General features: G+C 36.0%; 3 protein-coding genes across 5 annotated transcripts in view; 1 reads left to right on the forward strand and 2 right to left on the reverse strand.

Annotated features, from left to right (window-relative positions):
* Positions 1–60: 60 nt before the first annotated feature.
* Positions 61–2,632, reverse strand: cybrd1 (cytochrome b reductase 1). The gene is made up of 4 exons (XM_067516339.1): positions 2,291–2,632; positions 1,279–1,487; positions 741–895; positions 61–642 (listed from the first exon to the last, which is right to left on the reverse strand). The coding sequence occupies exons 1-4, from the start codon at positions 2,481–2,483 to the stop codon at positions 381–383; spliced, it is 819 nt and encodes a 272-aa protein (XP_067372440.1). The 5' UTR covers positions 2,484–2,632; the 3' UTR covers positions 61–380.
* A 315-nt stretch (positions 2,633–2,947) lies between these two features.
* Positions 2,948–8,797, reverse strand: dcaf17 (ddb1 and cul4 associated factor 17). Of its 3 annotated transcripts, none has more exons than XR_010915207.1 (14): positions 8,664–8,797; positions 8,469–8,572; positions 7,368–7,458; positions 7,123–7,259; positions 6,959–7,037; positions 6,564–6,653; positions 6,353–6,460; positions 6,048–6,150; positions 5,799–5,941; positions 5,093–5,202; positions 4,810–4,897; positions 4,526–4,603; positions 4,159–4,301; positions 2,948–4,053 (listed from the first exon to the last, which is right to left on the reverse strand). XR_010915207.1 is itself a non-coding variant. In XM_067516323.1 (14 exons), the coding sequence occupies exons 1-14, from the start codon at positions 8,790–8,792 to the stop codon at positions 3,946–3,948; spliced, it is 1,524 nt and encodes a 507-aa protein (XP_067372424.1). In that variant the 5' UTR covers positions 8,793–8,797; the 3' UTR covers positions 2,948–3,945. The 3 variants fall into 3 exon arrangements, 2 of the variants coding, with proteins under 2 accessions (XP_067372424.1, XP_067372426.1); XM_067516323.1 differs by having other exon boundaries at positions 4,159–4,314; XM_067516325.1 differs by lacking the exons at positions 7,123–7,259; positions 7,368–7,458 and having other exon boundaries at positions 4,159–4,314.
* The window catches only part of mettl8 (methyltransferase 8, methylcytidine), a 6,771-nt gene continuing 3,281 nt past the window's right edge, over positions 8,737–12,226 (forward strand). The window contains exons 1-6 of the mRNA XM_067516332.1: positions 8,737–8,876; positions 10,247–10,403; positions 10,586–10,677; positions 10,776–11,137; positions 11,315–11,364; positions 11,991–12,051. Of these exons, the coding sequence (XP_067372433.1) occupies positions 10,252–10,403; positions 10,586–10,677; positions 10,776–11,137; positions 11,315–11,364; positions 11,991–12,051 (717 nt within the window). The 5' untranslated portion in view covers positions 8,737–8,876; positions 10,247–10,251. The remainder of the gene's footprint in view (positions 8,877–10,246; positions 10,404–10,585; positions 10,678–10,775; positions 11,138–11,314; positions 11,365–11,990; positions 12,052–12,226) is intronic.

Genomic DNA, 12,226 nt, shown 5'->3' on the forward strand with positions numbered 1-12,226 from the left:
CCGTTTTCTGCAACAAATAATACCATTAGCATATTTCTAAATAAATGAGGGACTGTAATATGCTGCATATAAATATTTATTGTAAAATATAAGTTCTGATCATATTTCAAAAACCCACATATAAGACTACAAAGTAATGTGTACAGATTATAATTTTCCCCAATGTCATCATTGGATTCTCCTTATAAAGTAGCTGACAGTTATTTGCATGCACTTACAACAACTCTTGGGAGACAACAGTGACAAGTTAAAAAAGCCAAAAAAATGTAAGGTGCAAATTATAAAGTAAGTATGCATAATTACATTTCTTAATTTTTTAAACTTTCTCTGATCAGTGTAGACTGGTAAGCATACAATACACACTGGAGATTTATCAAATATCAGCCAGTCTGATCTTCTGATTTGTTATTCCTTCTCCTGACATCTAAACCAGTATCAGTTCCAGGCATGGACAGATCGACTTTGCTGTTGTCCTCACCTCCCCCATTGGTGTGGGGAGTATTGGAGGGCTGGTCACTGGGGCGTTTCCAAGATGGTCGAGTAGCAATCCAGAGGACCAGAGCTCCAAAAACTACAAGGAGTACTCCCAAAGCATTCACAAAAAGTGCCTCTGGTGGAGAGTCCTTATACTTCGGGTCACTCCTTTGTCATGGTGGATGAAAAAAAGAGAGCTGTATTCATTGCAGCCTATTAACAACGTATACCTGGTTTGTAAATTTTTCTTTTATGCCATTACTTACAGGCCAAAGATAAGTTTCTCTGTGATGCCCATGAGTGCCACAGCTATAACACTGGTAAACAGTAAAAGACCACTGTAGGCATGAAGGGGCATAAATGCTGCTCTCCAGGATACAGAAGTAACTGGTATCAAGAACATGCCAACTCCAACAACAAGCTGCTCATTGAGGGAGAGATAAAAATCCAATAGTCATATATTGTTCTAATCAGGACTGTGAATGACCATAACTTTTCATTTTACAAATGGAGGTGTGTTGCTTTTGGCATTTTAGAGAATCTCAATATCACACGAATGAGATTGTGTCTTATGCCGTTTATGTTGTTTTAGATTGTTGTTTTTTAGATTGTTCAACAAAGGACAGATTAGTAAAGATGGTGCAGCTAGTTTGAACAAATGACAAACAGTGGGTTCAGAATGCCAATTTGTATTATGTATTAATAGCAACATAAATTCCAGATTACAAAACCTACCCAGATTACAAAGTCTACATTGCTTCATTATCAGATATTTCAAATAAATGCTGGAAAGGCTTTATTTACCTGTAGACAGTACAGTATCACAGCTACCAGACCCAGCCAGCTGTGCAGACTGTACATGTTGGGAATTTTGGCAGCATTGTGGAAATCAAAAACTGCCACCAACGAAATAATGGCAAAAATGAAGGCCAGTAAATTCAAGCCTGCGTGGATGAACTTCATCATTAGTTTGCTGCACTGCCAAGTCCAGGGTAGCCTGTACACAACTATGGCTGTAAGAGAGCATAACGTCAACCTTGGCACTTCTTTCAAACAGGTGTTGAATTTGACTAATTAAAAACGTGTTAAAATTAAAATATAGGGCCAGTTTTATTCAAACTGGCGTTTTTCATGTGACAAGCAAAATATTACAAAACATGTGGTTACCACTATTATTGTATTAACATAACTTCAATGTTGTAATTATATAAATCCCTTTAAATCACTTATAAAACATAAACCACCTAATTTACACATTTGTATATCACAAATATGCAAAGAGCCCATTAAAGAAGATTAAATTGGGGAGCCCCTGAAGTTCTGAAAGGTATTTTGTCTTGTACACGGTGAAATTTGATAGCTGTGTACAGAGATGGTAGAAGTACGCAAAGAAAAAAATAAAAGTGCAAGAATTCTGTTGCAATTAACACATCTTTCACAAATATGATACTTAAGCCAAAACATGTACAGTTAATAATAAAAAGGATAGGTCAAATTTCACTGTTTATTTTCAACATTTGGACTACTTTTCAAAGCGCAGCCTAACACTTCCTTTTTGTGACCGCAAATATATTTAATACTCAAGTTGAAACTAAATTTCAGGGAGCACTTGAGCGGAAGTTTAATGTGCTTTATGGGCGACGCCTCCTCGGCTGTGATCTCCCCCTAGTCTCCTTCGCAATCGGAGCCTTTTGGAATTTAACTGTAAGCATTGAAAAAAAAAAAACTTGTTCGACTTGTTTACATATAGTTCTTAAAAACTTCACCCACGTGTACTGTGCCCACCATCTTTGTTCAAAAAAGAAAGCCTTCTCACCAATTCCCTGTAAGAAGATAAACCCAACGACTATCAACACGGGATGCCAGTTGAACTCAGCCAGTCCTTCATCCCAGGCTAAGCCCTCCTTGTAGTAGAAGACCCACGTTAGCACAAATATTATGGAGAAAACCCCGACAATGGCGGCAACGAACAGAACCACCACAAGCTGCGTCAAACTCTCCATCGCCATGAGTGTCAGCAGCTGGACGGACCGATTAGTCTGGAGAAGCTGTTATCGGTACTACTACCACAGTCTGAAGAAGAGGGTACTGCTGAGGACTCAGTCCGGTCACATGACCCTGAGCGGAGCAACTGTTTGGAGGAGAAGACATCGAGTAACTTGAGTGGTTACAAAAGTGTCTGGATTGTAAACTGTTTAAACAGAAACATGTTTCGTAACTTTCGTGGATGGACAAATGCCTGGGGTGATTAAACGCAAACAGCAACGACAAAAAACAAAATCTTAATTTATAGTCTTCGCTGATTTCTTCCCGTAGAAATGTATGTATACATTTAGGCCATCTGATCAAAGTGCTATAGAAAGCTGGCTGCTTTTTTTTACTATTTAGTTAACTCAAACTAGTTTCAGAATTTTTTTTTTAAACTCATATACTGATGCAATGAAATGTATAAAAAAAATTGATCTCAACTGGCTTAAAAAGGTTCTAAAACTTTTATTTACAATATATGGAATTACATGTTTTTTGTAATACTTACAAAATTGTTAATTTATTTTGTAGCCTAATATTTACTGTGTGTATAAAAAAACACCTGTGACCTCTGTATAATGCAGTATATTTAAACAGCAACAACCTCTTCTCACCATCTTCTGGTTCAATCAGTAGTAAAAAAAAAATAATAATCTCTTTGTAGAGGTAGAGTTTATTGCATGACTGTTGTAATATGTTGCATAGTTTTAGCCAAACAAAGTAACAATGGCAACTTAATGGATTTCATATTAAGCCTAATTATCCAACTTTATAAAAGTAATTGTTGCAGTTGGAATAATATTGGCAGTAGCCAGGCAATAAGCCAACAACCATCATCAGATTCTGACTCAGTGGCTCAGATATTACAAAACTGTCTCCATGTGTCTTCACGTGCAAGCTGATCACTCACAATAGGAAGGTGAAGAAGCTTGAGAACAGCTGTGACCTTTGCTTGATAGGCCTTTAAACATACAACATGTACTGTATGTAGGTACCACTGTAGTTTGGTACACAACCTGCAGTGGGAACAAATGAACAGCCAGGCTACACTCTTATTGGTTGAATTAACCCACACATTTGAACTGTAAAAGCAAATAATGATTTTACAATTTTGACACATTACACTGAAGCACCTTGTAAAAACAGTTTAGTGTTTAGCAAGGTGAAAAGTATGTATGGAGTTGTACTGTATTAAAAAGAGAGCATATAAAATATTCATAGGTGAGAGACAGAACATTTTAAACTATGAGCAGAGAACCAGCGATTTAAACAACTAACTTGATTATAAAGTTTAATTTACAACCAACAAATGACAAAAATTCACATGAATGACATCCGTTTTACAGAAAAGCTTTATAAAAACAACTTTGAAACAAACATATACTAATCCTTAAAAAGTAGTCATTAAATCCACGTCAGCAGCTGAATTTTCATTTGAGCCACTTATCCTCTGGTGGTGTTAAGTTTGTAAACATGGCAGCAGAAGTTGGTGTTCTTTTGTTCAATATGAATAATTGTATCTTTGTCAAAATATAGCTCATGTTGAAAAGTCTGAAAACAAAAAGATAAGAGCATTTTTTTTAATAGAGAGCGAGCGAGAGAGAGAGAGAGAGACACCCCTAAGCCCAACATTTGCAGTCATAGCAAGTTACTCACCTCATCCCAAGGTTCCACTAAATCAATTGTCCGCTGTAACTGCCCGCTCTGGTTGTCATGTAGTCGGATGCGAGCTTTTCCTTCTCCCTCCTCACCATTAGTTACTACTACTACCATTAGGTCCAGTTCATCTTCATATTCCACTAAACGGAAAGTCTGAAAAATCAGTTATTGTACATTTCTGTAATCACCAGCATGGTGTAGATTTCTATGTGTATATACAGTATGTTCACTTCCCAAATTATTCAGAACCATAACCATAAACATTTCTTTCAAGGGGATTAAACAGCATTTTTTCCTGAAAGCTGCCCATTATGCATTTGTTTTCACAGATACTGGATCAATGATTAAAGTCTTACTATGGTACCTCTTGATCTGGGTCATCATCCAGCTGATGAAATCTTCTCTTCACTCTGCGGCCTGATGAGGTGACGGTGACTTGTGACTTCGGGTGCATTAGATGGAAAGCAAAAACATCATCTCTTAGATCGTCTCTACAGTGCAACTCAGTGCCTCGTTCTAGGTTTGTCGATTTAATGCATGGGATTTCCCCAGTGTCACATAGGCAACATACCTGTAGCCATGATCAAAGGAAAACTAAATCTGTGCAGCACATAGTAAGGCTTGTAGTTAAATAAACATTATACTTACATTGTTTTCTCTTTGGGTCATCATAGAGAAATCCTTTACTACCTTTGATGGCAAACCACTAATCAGCTCACCAAGGATTTTAAGGACACTTAAAAAATAAATAAATAAAAACTTCCTTGTTAAAAAGGTCCATTATAAGAGCACAATAAATTAATACATTTGCAAAAGAAAATAATATTGCTGAGGAACAGGGGCTGAGGCACAAAACACGTGCCTCCAATTCAAAAAGATATTTTACCAGTTTTGCCTATTCATATTTGTACAAAAGAACTGTATTTCTCACTTTATAGTGGTGGGTCCAACATGGATGATTCTTCCCGAGTCATCAGGGTGGAAGAAAATACAATCACTCTCCAGAGAGCAGCAGTTCATATTTTGTATTCCACCTGTTGCCTAATGTTATAAAATTACAATATAACTACAACAAAAGGTATCTAGCACATTACAAATAGTATTGTGAGCACATAATAATTTCTGGTTTTGGACTTGCACTCTTTCAAGAAACAAAAAAAGAAACTGTTGAGTGAGTTAAATATGGAACATGGCCACAGATCTATGTTCAAATGCTGAAACCTTTTAAAAGTAATACTCCAACCAAAATGTATGGTTTGAATTTAAAAATGCAGCTTCTGGTGGCATTTTAAAGCTTTGAGAAGTTACATTTGATACTTTCTTTCTAATCTTTAAACGGTAATTTTACCAGTTTATCAGGCAAACCACATTAATCAGACCAAACAAAGCTGCTGTGCGTTGTGTTTTAGAAACCACCACAGCTGATTAGATGTTTTTCAACCAAATACATTATGCAGCACTCATAACTGACACTTATCTTTGGCAAGGAATAAATGTGCAGCAGGTAAGTATTTCACATAAAGACTGAGGACAGCTATTATATTTTAAAAAAAAAAACGCTACATTTTGCACTGAAATTACCTGTTGTTGGAATGTGATGTTATAATATATGATTAAAGAGAATTCTTTAAATTTACCAAAAAGTTGTCCTTGAGTGAACAGATGTGGTGAGTCCCCTTATGATGTTTATGCGGTGGTGTGTAGATGTAGTGCCAAGGGTAGCCTCCAATCTGGACACCATTATTAGAGCATGATACCTCAAAAATCACCGGAGGGCATTCTGCCATAAACAAACACTCCTGCTTACAGTGGCCAAGTAGGTTTAAAAAAAATTTTACATTGAAAAACACCAAGATGGCACCCATCAAAAACTAAAACAGACGCACCTGTGATCTGGATATTTACTGGAATACCAAACGGAGCTTCTCCTACAGTTTTCCCTCCAAGGAGCAAACTCTGCTTTCCAAGGGTTAACTTTTCTGTCATGTACTAAAAAAAAAAAAAAAGAACAGGACTTTAAAATATTAATCAAATTAACAGATGAATCAAAAGAATTAAGAAATTTGTTGTTTATATGTAAAGGCTAACATGCAGATAATTTAAAAAATATATTTATCAAGCATTTTTGATTGATTCAAATATTAAGCTAGTAACACTGTGTGGGTCCTCTTTAAGGAATTAAAATACACACCCTATGCACAATGTGCTCAAGACTGTACAGCTTCACTGACTTGTTGCTGTAAGACACTGCAAGGACACTTTGAGACAGAGCAACATCGGTGACTCCATTTCCAAATATCTGAAGGAATAAGATTTACACTGTAACACAACATTAACACATCATTGCTACAGAAAGTTTTAAAGTTTGAAAATGGTAATAAACAATAAACAAAACTGCAAACCTTTTTGCTTATTTCCAAAATTCCCACAGGTTGCAAGGGGAAAGCATCAAATATGGCCAGGTGCATCACTGTATTCTGAGTTAAACCTGCCTAATAGTAAAACCAATAGATGAATCAATATCATCATAATAAATCTAAATCATCTAAATAAAGCAGAACAACTAAAACTTATTACAACTTATCACTGTATTTTCTGATTATTGTACATTGAATACATTTGGGTTTAGGAACAAATGTTATTATTTTAATTTTATTTACTTGATTTTATTTTCATTTGTCTTGATTTATGCCATGAACAAAGGAAAGACATTGCACAATGCAGCAAGATCCTTTACACCATTTAGTCCTGTCATTTTACAATAAGACACACATCTTATCAAAATAAATAGATTTACCTGTCGCGCTAAAGGTGTTTCTTTGTTTTGAACAGATTTAACATAAAGTGTCTCTTGAGAAACATCCCAGCCAAGATACCTGCAAAACGATGTAACACAGTAATATAAATTTGTTTACCAAAACTGAGAATGTATTTAGCTCAACTTCAAAGCCATGACAATACCTGAACTTGTACTTTGAAGAGAGGTAAACTCTTTGAAGCTCTTCACCTGTTTCAGCTGAAAGGCGATACAGCCAGTTACTGGCTGTCAAAGCCAAGAGACTGGGTTTATGATCAGAGGCAGAGGCTAATGTTTTTTCCTGTCAACAAGACACATACAAAAGTCTAAAAGTGGGTTTTTAAAATCTGGTAATTGCAAGTTCAGTACTGAGGCATCTACCAATGCAAATCCATTTAATTGCACTTACAACTGGACTCTGACACAGCAAGGCATCTTCAATTTTCTCCAATTTAGTTCTCCTGGGCAATTTGTACAACCTTTGAGGCTCTGCATGAACACTGAAACCAGAGGACTTTATCACCTTTGTGACTAATCATACACCAAGTGTTATTAAGCGTACTGTTATAGTTATAAACTGATCCCATGATGGTGGAACGAGCTACCAAACTCTGCACGCTCAGCTGACTCTCTCCCAATATTCAAAAAACTAATGAAAACTCTTCCGCATCTTCCTATGCACTTAAATCTCTTTAAAAAAAAAACAAAAAATCCTTTCTGTTCTTTCTCGCTCTTGCATCTCGTGAACTGTGAACACTTTTCTGATAGGACTTTGTTTTGATGTTTTCTCCTTGACTTAGATTTTTGCTTGCCTTGTACCTCACTTGTAAGTTGCTTTGGATAAAAGCGTTTGCTAAATGACTAAATGTAAGTGTATATGTATAAACAGTACCCAAAGGAAATATCAGATATTTAGTTGCAGGCACTTTGAGATAATTCATAACTCAAACAAGACTCCATCTCTGTGTTGTATCTATAACTTTATTTAGCAACTGGCATCATTTGGAAAGAAATATATATTTATAATTGCAGAGCAATGGATTTTACATAACATGCTTGCAGAAACACGAATTGGTGCAACATGCAACACATCAATGATGAAACCACTGTAATTTGGTTCATATAAATTTTCTACACAATGTAAGAGAATTATTCTAAATGTTTTGGAGGGATAAACGTTCGATTAACCCTGCAGCAGTTGTACTGTAGACAAATTAATGCTTTTTACATTGATCCAGACACAAACTGCTGATTTAAATTTTGTAGAGGACATTAATAAAATTGCTTCAGAGAAAATGTCTATCTTGAATAGTTTGCTTTCCTAAATTATGGAAGTTCAGATTTTCATTTGTTTTTGGATGGATGGAAGCAGTGTGTACTATTTTGTAACTTACATGTCATAATGTGTTCCTCTGTATATCTTTTGAATGGGATGTATTACTTAGTACACCATTATATTGTATTGGTGCTAAACATTGAACATACATTCAGGTTCAGTATTCGTACTCACCAGCTGTAGCAGTTCTGATAATTTTCAAAGTAGATTTTGCCATTCTCGTACATTATTGTGGACTTTGAGGTCTTGCTCCACACTTTAATAAAACTCCTATTGTCCTACAGCACAATAAAAAAAAACGTAGCGTATTATAAAATCATTAAATGAAACCAATTGGGATGCACTAAAAAAAACGTCGCTTCCCATTACCTGGAGGATGATAGCTCTAAGAACTTTCAGGTTGTGTCTGATTAAAGTCCCAGCATCCCTGAGACCTCGACTCCTCCAGTTCAAAAGGTCGACGGCGTTGATGGTCCTTCTTCCCCGATACGGCGCCATCAGCAGGTAATACTTTTTTCTACAAGAGGACTGTCTAGTAGCATGTGAAGAGACAACAGCGTTGACGGTAGTCCCAGCAGCCAGGTAAGCACGATTTGGTTTTCCAGTGCCTAAATACTATAGCTCTTTACAAGCTACATGCTTCTGTACAATACTGTCGCCCAGGTTCCCGGCCTTTAGTGTGTAAGCTAACACGAAAACGTAGATGCTAAGCTAACGTTGAAGTTAGTGTCGCTGAGCGTGAACCTCGCTTAAAGCTACTAACTCGCTGTGTATGTGCTGGTTAAATAGAGTTGATGTCCATGTATGAGAAACAATTCAATGTTATCAACAACTATACGTAAGTGGATAATAATGTCGCATGTGACCGAAAAGCCCCTGACTGCGGAATACGGCAGCTAACGTTAATTATGCCAACCAGGTATCAGCCTGCTCCCGCGCCATGTTTGTAGTCCTCCGGCTTTTTCTTCTATTACACAATTAGCCACACGGTGCGTTTAGCGCCCCTGTTGTACGTTGGTGGCTCATATTTGATAATAATTGTGCATGTAACCAAAGTTTTTGCACACAAATGTTTATGACCTTACACAGACTAAAATAGTCAAACCAAACCTCATGTTTTTTAATATGCACTGCAACGTCAAATGGAAACAATCTAGATTTCTGTGTGTGATTTAATCTATAAAATGTATTCTTTGCAGCCTATTTACTTATTTAGCTAATTAATTAAGTTTGAGCAAATTCTATTTTGAGCAGGGTTTGGGGTGACAGCATGAGTTTTAGATACTCTTAATAACTGAAAAGAGGCCTTGTCTTCCTTCTGCATTTTGATATGCTATTTAAGTAAAGACATATGGAAACACATAGTTGTCAGTCCATAGGCCTAAGACAATGGCATTGTTACTGCCAAGTAGCTCCAAATACCACCATGTTAGCCTGTGGGTGTTCAAAACAAATCAGTATTTCTTTTAAATTACAGGTCCTCAGGTAACGTAATGCATCATTAAAAAAACACTGCACTTTTATCTAAGCTGAACTATTCTGTCATCATATGTTTAACTAAAACATTTAAAAAACTAAATAAAGTTATTTCTTGGTTGCCATTCTCCAACCAAGAAGAAATTCAGTTGACATGAATTAATCTTCGGATAACCAAACCTGGATGACTGTGAACCTTCACCAACAAATGAAGAAGTTACATACTGTAGCTTAAATGTAAAGTTCTGTGGAGTAGTTTTCTTTGAATTTTGATTTGTTGTTATTTTTAATTATCTTTGTATTTAAATTAAACAGCTTATTGTTCCTAAAATAACCAGGATATATTGATCCAGTAGCAAAATCTCCATACAAAGGTTATGTTAGCTTTAAACAGCTGTATCTCATAAATCATATTTGTCATAGATGCACTGTCAGAGCATTGTGAAATATATTAAATACTTCTAGTATGTTTGCAGAGTAAATGCATAAGCTGCGGAGCCTGTCGATAGCCAAATTGGCTAAAGTTTTCAGCAGGTTATCGACAAGACTAATGAGCACTGGAGGAAGACCTTCAGCTCCACTTGGTTCACGGTTTCTGACCAACGCCGATGACATCTTTAAGCACAACATGTGGTTAGTTATTTACTTTTATTGGTTTACCTTAGCCAATCACCTTATGATGCCATGTAAGGGTAATATAGGATTTAATTGTAGAAATTTAATACATATATATTTTAAATTGATGTAAATAGGTTTGTCACTTTGTGAATACCTTCAACAGACATATTAACAGTTACTTTATCTAATGCTTCAAGGGATCATGTACAGTGGACAGACGAGGACAAAGAAAATGCACAGCAAAAGGCGAAAGAAAATTCCTGTGTCCAAATTCCCTTAAATGAACAAGGCAAAATTCTGTTTCTCAGAAATATACTCCAGGTTAGAATTGATTGGTGTTAGATGGAAACAAAGTGGTAACACTGTTCCCTATTTACCTACACACAGGAAAATTTGACACAGGAGCATGCCAGTACTGGGACAGGTTTTATGAGATGCATCATAATAAATTCTTCAAAGATCGTAAATGGCTATTCTTAGAATTCCCAGAGCTGCTTTCTTCAGCCGCAAAAAGCCGGTGCACAAACATGCATCAAGGCAAACAACAGGAAGAAATCCCATTACGCAATGGATCTTGCATGGACCCAGAGATCCGACACCATCAACACAATGGTGGCACTCAACATCACAGAAATACTGAAGCCTCAAATTATCAGAAGTCCTGTGAAAGAGCAGTCCTAGAAAATAAAGAACAAGCTGGACAGACTTCACTTTTCCCTGGACAACATGCATCCTTCAGGATCTTTGAGGTTTACAAAAATATTTACTTGTATAAAGTTTGATGTTTTGATGAATTTTGTTTTTATTTAGAGTGTTATATGTTATACAATTGTAATGTGAAAAGAAGAAGACTTGTAAGTTGATTTACATATTTGACAACGGTAATGAAGGCCTAAGAATAAGCAAAACATATTTTCTCTCTACAGGTTGGATGTGGGACTGGTAACAGCGTATTTCCTGTTGTTAATTCCATAAAGTGAGTACATGGTAAATGGACTGCAGTTCTATAGCACTTTACTACCTATTGGTACTCAAAGCACTTTACATTGCTTGTTATTCACCCATTTGCACTCACAGTCACACACACACTCACTGGAAGACATTTGGAGGATTGACGGACAACCGCTCTACCCCCTGCGCAACAGTAGCCCCTACATGTTCTTGATATTTTTGTATGTTCCGTTTAAGTTACCAAGTTAACATCTAGAATCTATATCATATGCCCATCTTCATATTCTATTTTTAAAAAGCGAAAAACCTAAATATTAAAGAACAATAAAGGAACAATCAATATTGGCGAAAACAATTTAATTTATAGTTTTTATTACATTATATTATTTGAGTCTGCGATTTTTTTTTTTTTTTTTCTACTGTGACATTTCAAAACGTCATTTACTAGCTAGGACACTAGTTGTGACCAATGTGACCTTTCAACACTTCATGGATTCAGTGTATCATCTTAATAATTTCAGGTAGTTTTTTGAATATTATAGACTAATCTGTGCAGTGGGTAGGATTTGGAGCCACATAATATCTTCTTCAAAATTCTTATTAGCTGTATAAATAGTTTATAGTTTTTAAACTGGATGTTCTCTTTCACAGGGAAACAGATGCCTTTTTATACTGTTGTGACTTTTCCCCACGTGCCATTCAGCTGGTCAAGGTAAGTAGTTCTTCTGTTGCTTGATATGTGCATGCACATTATGTACTGCGTTAAAGTAAAAACATTTCATTAACACTATCTTGTATATATTTATAAACATCTGATAAATCCTCAGTTATAGAACAGTGCTTACTGTGGTCATGAGGAAATTAAGTCATTAGTATTTACGCTGGAG

Source organism: Channa argus, chromosome 9 (genome assembly GCF_033026475.1).
Source record: "Channa argus isolate prfri chromosome 9, Channa argus male v1.0, whole genome shotgun sequence".
Taxonomy (NCBI): Eukaryota; Metazoa; Chordata; class Actinopteri; order Anabantiformes; family Channidae; genus Channa; species Channa argus.

Coding starts and splice junctions, on each gene's coding strand:
- cybrd1 (XM_067516339.1), bottom strand. CDS start 2,483: ATGGCGATGGAGAGTTTGACGCAGCTTGTGGTGGTTCTGTTCGTTGCC. Junction 896..1,278: donor TGATACTGTACTGTCTACAG/GTAAATAAAGCC, acceptor CTCAATGAGCAG/CTTGTTGTTGGAGTTGGCAT. Junction 643..740: donor GAGAAACTTATCTTTGGCCT/GTAAGTAATGGC, acceptor ACCATGACAAAG/GAGTGACCCGAAGTATAAGG.
- dcaf17 (XM_067516323.1), bottom strand. CDS start 8,792: ATGGCGCCGTATCGGGGAAGAAGGACCATCAACGCCGTCGACCTTTTG. Junction 4,315..4,525: donor ATGATGACCCAGATCAAGAG/GTACCATAGTAA, acceptor CTGATTTTTCAG/ACTTTCCGTTTAGTGGAATA. Junction 4,054..4,158: donor TAGTGGAACCTTGGGATGAG/GTGAGTAACTTG, acceptor TTTTGTTTTCAG/ACTTTTCAACATGAGCTATA.